We start from the raw sequence: 11,085 nt of genomic DNA, 5'->3' as shown, positions 1-11,085 counted from the left end.
GATTTAACAATCAACTAATTTTTAAGTTTTTGGTCTTGGTCATAAGTTCTTTTGTAAAACAGGAAATTATTTTGATTGAATATGGACTTCAAAAATCTAAATGCTAATATTTTGTCAAAATAATTTAAATCATTCAATAAAAATACTTGTTCTACATGAATTTACTAATTGTCAAGTACACAGATTCTGCTACCTGCTATACAGGATCACATACATACATGTAATTTTTTTCTGTATTATATTTCATATTTTAATTAAAGCATCACATATTTACAAAAAGTAAGAAATATATTACTAGTTATATTGCATAAAATATTTGAAGCATCATATAGACATGAACATGATTTAAGGAGATTTTCCTTAACCATGTTAAGCATACACCTTAGCTTTTACATGTACACATTATCTAATCATACACTTATTACCAGTTTCTCTGGCTTAATGCCTTCATTTTTCTTAAACCAATTTTGCACTTGGCATCTTATTTATTGGAAAAGTAAAGAGTTAGAAATTACTTGGTTTTGATTATCAAATTGATAACCCAAGAAGCATTCCTGATAACGAATTCCAGAAACTTGTCACAAATGTGTTTACAATGTAAATGTGTACTAGATCTACAATTTACTTTCAGTTTAGATGTGTAACAGATTTACTTTCAATTTAGATGTGTACTATTTACAGATTTACTTTCAGTTTATGTTCTTCCATGGGAGAGAAAAAAATCAAATAATGTAGAATAAGCAAATTTGACTGCCTTTTTGTGATACAAGGTGTGTTTTACTGTCAATAGGGACAAAAAGCATAGAGGCAAAGAGGGGAAGAAAACTATAAAGACTAAACAAAGATAAAACACCCCCACTAATCACTGGTTATTAATCAATGATTAATTTAAACCGATAGAAAAAACAGTGATTTACTTGTATTTTTTATGTTCCCAAACGTGTACATTTCAGCATGAGCTATTCAAAATTTGCAGTAAAACTAAACATTAAATGAATGGAAAATTAATTCATAGTGTTTAACATGTAACATTTAGACCAATTGTTTGCCTCGAAAAAAACAAATGAAAAACAAAAAATGCCACTTTCTTTAACCTGATAAGGCCATCATGTCCAACATACTAGAATAAAATGACACCGTGTGATTGCACAGTTCATCTAAAGATTCAAGGGGAAATAATCAGGTAGAGAGCTTTGGTTTCCGCCTGAAATTGTATTCTTCTGAAGTTCCCTTCAGCTTGAAAAATCGAAAACCACTTTTCACCTCCATTTCATACTGCTTAGCAAGTTCTTCTGCTAATTTTCTGTCCATCATTTCCTGTGTTTCTTTGTCCAATCTGTCCCCATCACTTACTCTAAAATCGGCTTCTTCATCTACTAACTGGTTATTTTTAATAGCATCCTTTACCCGTTTTAAATTTGACTGTGAGCAGAAGTTAAGGATAGGATTTTTTGCCTGCGAATGTTGGACTGACTTGAGTTTAGCTTTGGATGACGTCTGTTTTAGTTTGGATCTGACTGTTGCCTTTTCTGTGACCTTCCTTCTTTTCTTGGGTTTTTCATCATTCATAGATGTAGCTGTCCTTTTTTTTGAGTGCAGATTAGAGACTTCTTTTCGCTCAACATTCTGTTCATCCAACACACCATTAAAAACACTGCTGTCCTTTGAACTTTCATCCATGTCCACATGTTGGCTCTTGTGCACTGCACTCACAAACGTCCACATGGGGTCTGGGTTGTACGGTTTTCTTTCACGTTTCGGATATGACTTAACCTTTTTGTGTCGTTTCTCCTTTCTTCGTGGGCAGTCACCTAATGGGGTCACACTGACCAATTGTCCTTTCTTAACTTTACGGACTGGTTCCCCATCCACATCATCCCTACCACTCGGCTCCAGATGAAAATTGTTCTGTCCACTACACTCTGCTGACTGTTTAATCCAGTCTGTAATTGTCCGCTGCGGGCTACTTAATGCCAGTTTTGCTTTCCCAGATAACTTCTGCACTTTTTTCCGTACACTAGTATCCTGCTCACTTTTACTCTTTGTTAGAATCGGTGATTGTTTTCCCACAACTGTGATTGTGTCACTATTTATTCTCTGCGGATTGTTTTCCTTCATGGGTGGAATGTCAAAGTCATTATCATTAAATGTAGGTTCCAATGGAATGACAAGCTTTTTCAGTTTGTATTTGTTTGTATCGGATTTCTCTTCCGGATTTCCAGAATCTTCCTTGCTTTCATTAAGAGACGAGTCCTCATGATTGTCTGCCTCAAGGTCAATCACCACGGCTGAGTAATCATGATCACTGTTACCTTTATTAGTCCCACTGTAATCATGATCACGAGTCAAAGTCACCACCTTGGATTTTTTGGTGTCTTTTTTAGTCTCTGTACTTGTAGACTTCGATAACTTATTCACATTTGTCTTTCTCTCCTCCTCCAACTCAGATAACCTTCTCTGCATGATTGGACTGGAAGCATCCAGATCAGAGAGAGTCCGAACTGGAGATCCAAATTCCGTTTTACTCAAGTTTCTTGGTGTGGTACGGATTAGTGGCGCCTCAACAACCTTACCGCTGGGAAGTTTACGTGGTGGAGTGAGAGGACAGACTCTGATTGGTCGAAAGTGACTGATCTCCTGACTAATGCTGTCCATACTCTCAGAACTCCGACATCTCTCTATCACCTCAACAGAGTCTTTGTCAAATATTTCACCATCAGAACGGTCACTTATATTTCCTATGGCAGTCTCCAGTGATGGAAGACCAAGAGAGACATATTTTGATGGAAGATCCTCATCGTCATCATCATCATCTTCAGCATTTCCCATTTCACTCACACTGGTGCAGCTTCTGGAGGAAAGTCCAGCAGACGACAAGTTCCTAGAAACTATGTCTCTCCCCTGGGTCAACTTTTCTGCAGAATCATTACGTTTATAAAGAAATGGGGAGGCACCACCATTTTCCTTCCCTTTCTTCTGCTTAGATGCCTTCTCTGTTGGACTGTAGCATTTGTAAGGATATGGTGAAGATGCCTTTCTGCTGGCTACATCTGCTGCTTTTAATTTTTCTGCTTCTCTCATTTTTCGGAGCAGTGAATCAATGGTCGATGGAGGTCTGCTACTAGAAGCGCTACAGGAGGAGGTACTGGATGTGCTGCGAGTTTGGCGCTGTGCTGCATCGTCTCCAACAAAGGCAACAGAATCATCACCATTAATACTCTGCAAATAAAATATTCACAATCAAAACATGAACTTCATGTAATTATTTTATTTTTTACATGTAGTTTAAGCCATCCTTTTTTTTGAAAAATTTAAACGCAACAAGAAATGTTATAGAAACATATATGCCCCCAAAAATGGCAGTATGAAAAATGATAAACTTTAAATTTAGAATCTGTAATGAAACATAAAATATAAGTTATCTACTAATTATGGGCCTCTCACTTAATCATAAACTTTACTATAACAGAATTAATACTGAAATAAAGAACAGTATTTGTTTCTCCAGCATTTTCATTTAACGTGACATCAAATAAAATGAATTAACACATATTCTTTTTTTTAATTGTTTTGTTCAAAGGTACCCTACTTAATTTTTTTTTTTTACTTTTTTTTTTGGGGGGGGGGGGGGGGGGGGGAGGGGGGGTCATTATTTTTCTTGGGTTGCACACTAAACAAAGGGTTTCTTGTTAGATAAAATTGCCAAAGGTCCAAGGATAGAGTATGCTGGCTACAATATCTGAAAACACACTAAACATTTGGTTTAAGATTTGAAAATTTTATCATTTTCTTAAGGAGTTCCTAACCTGGTTGACCTCCTGACTAATCTCCTTAGCTAGTTCCCTGTCCCGATTTTCTAGTTCCTTTCTCCTTGCTTCTTCCTCCTCTAGCTGCCTGATCAGGGCCTCACTTGCCTCTTGTTCTTTTTTCCTCTCTTCTTCTCTCTGTGCCTCAAGCTAAAAAATTAAATTAAGATTAATATAAAGTGCACTGCCATGGCACGATATGCTGTCTTGTATTGTGTATCATAAATAGATGAGTGTGCAAGGAAGAAAATCAAGTAACCTTGGTACAAAGTTTTAAATGATTTTTCTATTTCTAAAGTTTGACATGCATCTCCTATGCTGTAGTTACTAATCAGAACAAATAGTACATTGTAGGTTTCACAGCTGATTATCATGTGATTATGCTGGAGTTGCCCAATCTGTAGCTGTGTTCATTGTTTTTTTTTTATGAATGATGAACAATACCACAACCTAATAAAACACCAAATACTAATCATTATATTTGTTATTAGACTGTAAAACTTAATTGCAATTACTGTCATCTTATTGAGACATGACACTCTGCATTCTGATTGTTGAAAAAATTATATTACACTAAAAAATTATCTATATCAAATTCATATTGATAATTTTAAATCAAAACAACTTCGAAAATAAAATGCTGGTCATCAAGAACTATTTTCATTTGACATATGCTATCATTTGCAATTAACAGGCCAGATTTTTAATCCCTGTGCCCAATTTCTGAGAGATATGGATTACACCTGCTTGAAAAGATATGCTTAAATTGAAATGATTAAGACAGCCTTCTTCTATTGTACTCATTAATCTTTAACTTGACAGATGAAATGTGACTCATCAAAATGCCCTATTCATGTTGAAATACCATTATTTTACACCATTTCTCCCATGGGAAAAGTGGAATTTATCTGTTGCGTTTGCACTTGTCAAGTCTTTGCATTTTTGAGTTACATTACTATTGTCATTATTGAACATTACAAAGAAAAGAAAGATATAATTTGAATATAAATGTTTACCACAAAAAAAATCTATATTTTCTTGATTTTTAATAAGGTGACTGCTCTTACATCTGTAGGAAGTATTTCCCTTAAAATATAGTTTATGTTTTTTTAATTGACTATCACCTTATTTAAAGGTTACACTGATCTTAATATAAGGTGCAACAAACCCTCTACCTAAGATGCAATATTTTACCAATATTGATAATTCTAGATTTTCCAGTTATTAAACCTGACAGGGTTTTGTCATATTTGGCCATATCACCTTAATTACAGATCACAGTAATAATCCCTCTAAGTAAGATACATTAAATGACCAGGTTTGATTAATCTTTTAGTCTAACAGTTTTCCAGTTATGAGCTGGACAGGGTTTTGCCACATCATAATAATTAAAGATTACTGTGACCTAACACCTTAATGTACGGTGTGACACACCAACTAAGATACTTTAACTGGCATAGTTTGATGATTCTAAATCATGTTATTTTTCAGTAATGAGCCGGACAGGGCTTTGTTTTTTAATCCTAATTGAAAGTCACAGTGACCTAATTTTACTGTGTGACAAACTTTATACCCAAAATGTATCTGCTGACAAAATGTGATTATTCTAGGCCTCAAAGCTTTTAAGTTATGCGCCTGACAGAATAAAATCTAATAGATGGATGAACAGATGGATGAACAGACGGATGGACGTACTATAATGCACCCTGCTTGAGAACGGGCCAATAAAAATCCCTTAAAAGTACTCTCATTTACATGTAGGTATATCAATGCTCATATAGAAAATATCAGTTTTCTTCATGATCAGTATCAATATCTGGCTCAAATGTAAAGTATATTTAAACAGATGGATATGATGCAAGAAAATACATAGTAAAACAAAAGAAAACTTTCTTCTCTTTTTTTTTTAGGTTCTCATTTGAATGAATATAAATATAAGCAAACCCTTTTCATCTGTTCTTCATACTCTTTACGTATTTCCCCTGGCTCAGCAATATTTATCAGAGGCTGGAACACTGGAAAAAATATATAAACATTTAAACATATGATTCCAGAAAAAAATGCTTCTAAATATTTTTTTGAATTAAAAAGGGCCAATTATGCCTATAATCAAACTTTATTTTTCAAACTGATGGTAATTCTGCTAACAGTCTCACCAGGCTCATCAATGCTGTCATCCAACCCTTTTTGTCGTTTTTCAACTTTCTCAGGGAACAACTGCTGAATTTGACTCCAGAGCTTTTTGTTCACCAGGGTGCCATTCTTAGCCCCCCTTCTTGCCCACACGGAGATTCGAACGCGACACATAGGACATGCTAAACTAGCTTCCTCAACATTCTGCTTGAAGCACGGGTAACACAGGGTGTGTTTGCATGGCATTGTGACAGGCTCCACTAATATACACATGCATATTGGGCACATACAATCTTCTGCTGCCAGAGTCATTGTGAGATCTGACCTAAAAAAAAAATTACATTTAATTGCAGTTAATCAGGATACTACATACATCGGCTGAAAAAACTTCTACATTGTATAAGGTCACATTTACCATATGAGAAACAGTACACATATGTATTTTAGCTGTAGACCAACAATTCAAATAGCGCTTGACCAACACTGATTACTAGGGGTATCATACTATGCAGTATTGTCAAAATAATCGGTGTATTGCATTATTAAATCCTACAATAGTATATTTCAGTATTTTGATACCTGTATAGATGCTAACCACATGTAATACATTAGTCATTAATGCTAAATATAGCGTATCTGTATTCAAAACTCATTTAAATTAAAAGTTTTTGTTTAAAATATTGCAACAATGTTTCTAAAAATTAAGAATTAGCATAAAAAGGATAGACAAATTACCAGGGTTACACTGTATATTTAATTCACCAACAAACTGGTCACTTATTATCAACTACAGGGCTCAACAATAATGTTTGTCTGATTGTCCATGTCCAATTCATTTTACTTACCTGCAAACACACTTGTCCGATCAGACAAGTTACTTACAGTGTATTGTGTTACCATGGAATAATGTAAATATGAATGAAAAAAATCTCAACAGAATTCATTTCTCACATTAACTATAAAATGCTACAATCTGGGGAGCTCTGTTAATTGTCGATGGATATTGTTAACAAACAAGTGCTATCAAGATAAAGTTAGATACAGTTCTTACTGTATTTTTAATCAAAAATAATCTTTATACATCAAATTAACAATAATACAGTCAAACCTCGTTATCTCAAACTTAATGGGACCGAGAGAAAACTTCCGAGATATCTGAGGGTTCAAGATATTGAGGGTAAAATACTTAAGAAATATGTGATAAGGACTTCCCAATCACTTCGACATATCCATGGTATTCGAGGTATCCGTGTTTGAGATACCGAAGTTCAACTGTACTTCATTCTTGAAAATAGTTTTTATATCTCTTCAAAGTGGAACAAGTAACATTGAATTCGGACAAGTAACATTTGTTCTCAACTTAGTAAACATTAGATTTAGACAAGTAACATTTGTTCTCAACTTGTCAAGTGCATAAAGGTAGATAGGCTAGTGAAATTCTCTAGTGTACCTTAAATTTTCACACATGTAAGAGTCAATTCCCATCGATTGTCTTCATCAAGTTCATGAAAGTTAAACATATAAACATGATTCCAATGCAAATAACAATCCTATGACCTATGCTGAAGACTACAAATTCAGCGAAGATATATGTCCTATGTTACCATTGGAAGCATACCATATTATTAATTGATCGGAACCTATAGAGGGTATTTTGTAGGGATGGGCATCACCAAATATTTGTATTGCAGTATATCACTTTTTTCCAGAAACAATCACGATAACATCATGAAATTTTTGCATGCAATTTTAGTATGATTTTTAATGAATTTCCATAACTTTTTGTAAGAAATATGCTGTGAAAAGTTCAAAACATATCTTCACCTTTTTCATTTTTTAAATTTATATATTGATAAAGCATGTTTGGATGCTAGGATATCATTGCTTTACTGTTTTACAAATTATTTTACAATTTTGATAATTGTAATTCAATTTTTATTTTGATGTCACAATGTTAAATGCTGTGCAAGTGCAATATCATAAGCGAAAATCAAAATTCATGCTCACATTGAAAAGTTTAATGGTAGTAGCTGTTGCATTTTAATCACTGTAAATAACTGTAACTTACCCATGTTACCCGAAGAATAATACATGGATTTTGAAATATAAAAATCACATTTGCTGACAAGGCAGGGAGTTAAAAAATGTAAATATAAGCATTGAATTATTATTTTTTGAAAGATGTAGTCTAATATTTGCAACAGTGTGTGCAACCAAATTTTCATTACGTGTTACCAGTCTGGTCGAACCCTCAAACATGGGTATACCCTCAAATGAGGGTTTCCCGTCCTGTCATGCAATGCGCAAGAACAGTAACTCTTACCGTATCCAATATAAACTAACTTGCCTATATCATCTATCTTAGGAAAAAAGATTGATAATATTGTTATTTCTGCTATGAACTTGGTAAAATGTCAACAGAAAAAAATCAACTGGTTAAGTTTTCCATAATTTGAATTTATACTCATGATACTGTAGGAATAATGAAATATTTCCCGTCATTTCATGAAATAATTTATTATACATGTTATTGTGTGATGTCTCAATAAAGATTTTTTTAAATTATGGAATTTAAAACACAAGGAAAAATATTCTAAGAATGAGGAAAATATGAATTTTGAATCTAGATTTAAATAAAGTAAAATATAATCGTGTTTTTCCCTCAAATAATCGTATTCATTAAAAAAAAAAAAACAAATTGCCAAACATTTTATTTAATTCTTATAAAATATTAAAGACAATAAATACCATAAATTGCATTTGAATTTTATTTTTAACTGTATTTTTGTTACATTTCCTGGGCATGATTATCGAGAATAAAGACCGCGGGTTGCTAGTCAGAGGAAATGCAGAATAATAGATTTCTTTTATAAATTCATTATTTGGTGCTTATGTCTGTTCATCACATATTTTTTCTTAAATAACTGTATGTTAAGAATCAAAAGATCGCCAACTTTGCCAGCGAATAAATACCAATTTGTACAATCAAGCTGTATTTTTGTAAAAACACCTTTTAACTATCATTTCCAACTGGTTTTACATTTACAAAATGATCCGTTACTTTGCACCAGCGTTTTTTGTAGACCCCTACTTTTTGCGTGAAATATGCACATTTTTAAGAATCTGCATATGCTCATTGCTCAGACCTCCGTTAGGAGGTATGGTTTTCCTATTTCCATTTACCCCCCTTTGGGGGTTCGACCAGACTGGTTACTCAATTCATCTGCACACACTGCAATTATGAAACTAAAATAATAATTCAATGCTTTAAATATCACAATATGCCACCAAATACCCCTAGTTTCTGCCTTTGGAAGTAACTGTTTAGGTTTCAAGAAACCTGTCTCTTGATCTACTTGGCAAATAAAAGATAATTAAATAATACCACTTTAAATTTAAGTAATTAAAATTTGGCAATTCTTGCTTAATTAGAATAGTTTTACGGAATATATCCGTTCAAAAAAGCTTTAACTTGATATGTCCTGAGCACAATCATAATGTCATACTGATGCAATATGTGGAAATTTGTTATTTCAAATTATTTTGGCCAAATCTTTCTCAATTTCCAATATGTATATAGCATAATTCCATGAAAAGGATTTAGTCCAAAAGTCCAAAACTATCTTAATTACTAAAATATTTGTGGCACATTTCCATGAAACTAAAAAAGTCTTTACTTACACGTACCTTACAAAAACTTGCTTATGCATGGACAAAGTTTTCCATTCAAAGCGATCCTTCATATGAGTTTAAAAAGGAGGTGCACAGCTCAGAACAAGTAAAAATTAAACAATAACGTTTTCCCCCCTTGCATATAGAATAATTCTAGCAATTATATTTTTTTGTCTTCAGTTTGTTTACCACTGTTTACATCAGGCGGCAGCCGATACCTTTGTATGTCTGTCCCATAAAAGAAAAATGCCACAATGCATTGCAGTTTGTGTACAATTGAAACAATCATATAGAAAAAAGAAAATTTATATATATTTCTTACTGTTATGGGGAATAAAACAAGTTTTCCATTTTTCATATTTTGATGGCGCGATACCAAATCCAATATTTTTTTTTAACCGGAAGTTGAGTCTGTAGTAGTCTGTCATCCCAAAATATTTCGTATTGCATGACCTCAGTTCATTTGAAATCGAAGACAGCTGGTCAAGTCCACCTCCTATACTATAGTTACATCCCGGGGGGGGTCAAAGTAAAACAATATCACATATAAATTGTTGTTCTTGCGAAAGTTTATATTTCTTTGTAATCTTGTCAACAGTTGTGGCCAAACTCTATTCCGGAGACCATGAATAACGTATTGATAAAATTCAATCTAATTAAAATCAGATGTTCCGAATCCGCTACCTCTTGAGAAGTGGTAGCGGATTCGGAACATCTAATTTTAATTAGATTGGATAAAATTACAAAATGAATCTCTAATGCATGCGTATCAATATAACTTTTTGTATATTGTTAAGCCTTCTGTTTTTAGCGGGGAAACTTCCACCATATTTTTGAAATCCAGCAAAGTCATAATTTTTCATCTTGTCTTTGTTCATTTTTCATTTCCTGTTATATTTGGTGCAGTTGCCAGTTAAAGATTTTGGAGGGGCGTGGTAAGTTGACTATAGGAATGACCTTAGATATCAACATGGATGGCTCGTGAGAACCGTGCCCCTCCAAACAATTATGCCAATTCAATAGAAAAGAAAACTAATTTACGATTTTTTTTTTTTGATTTTTTTTTTTTTTTTTTTTTTGCTTGTGAAGGAATCTTTTAAACTGCTACACTGTAGCTGCCCGGCCCACCCCACCCCACGACCTCCGAAACTGAAATATAGTTTTTTATGGGCCTGTTCATGCAGAGGGCTCGCGGGGTTCAGCATAATTTTTCATCGTGCTTTTGTTCGTTCCTCTTTTTCCTATCTATCACAGAAGCCCCTCTTTTTCTGTATATATATTCATACTTTGATATCCACTAATGTGACCCTACTCTAGATTCTATAGTCATGCATATGATGAAAAACAAACAAACTAAACAAAAAATATGAATCTTCATAATTGTATTCTTCTTGTATTATATACTTTAAAGCTTCATATTTAACTGTGACAATTTAAATTTGTAATATACATGTAGGGAGAGGTCGTAATAAGT

At 33.5% G+C, this 11,085-nt stretch overlaps 1 protein-coding gene across 1 annotated transcript; it reads right to left on the bottom strand.

Moving 5' to 3' along the window:
• On the bottom strand, window positions 1-9,990 carry LOC133186591 (E3 ubiquitin-protein ligase RNF169-like). Its single transcript, XM_061321819.1, has 5 exons — window positions 9,934-9,990; window positions 5,963-6,264; window positions 5,751-5,821; window positions 3,807-3,956; window positions 1-3,219 (listed from the first exon to the last, which is right to left on the bottom strand). Exons 2-5 carry the CDS (start codon window positions 6,249-6,251, stop codon window positions 1,180-1,182), a joined length of 2,550 nt encoding a protein of 849 aa, XP_061177803.1. The 5' UTR covers window positions 6,252-6,264; window positions 9,934-9,990; the 3' UTR covers window positions 1-1,179.
• Window positions 9,991-11,085: the final 1,095 nt, after the last annotated feature.

The sequence above is a fragment of the Saccostrea echinata genome, unplaced genomic scaffold, assembly GCF_033153115.1.
Source record: "Saccostrea echinata isolate AGI-Se365-2 ecotype Australia unplaced genomic scaffold, CSIRO_AGI_Sech_v1 ptg000014l, whole genome shotgun sequence".
In the NCBI taxonomy this organism is placed as follows: Eukaryota; Metazoa; Mollusca; class Bivalvia; order Ostreida; family Ostreidae; genus Saccostrea; species Saccostrea echinata.
This window is presented reverse-complemented; position numbering and strand designations above follow the sequence as displayed.

Coding starts and splice junctions, on each gene's coding strand:
- LOC133186591 (XM_061321819.1), bottom strand. CDS start 6,251: ATGACTCTGGCAGCAGAAGATTGTATGTGCCCAATATGCATGTGTATA. Junction 3,957..5,750: donor ATGAAGAACAGATGAAAAGG/GTTTGCTTATAT, acceptor TTAATTTTTTAG/CTTGAGGCACAGAGAGAAGA. Junction 3,220..3,806: donor TTAGTCAGGAGGTCAACCAG/GTTAGGAACTCC, acceptor TTTTATTTGCAG/AGTATTAATGGTGATGATTC.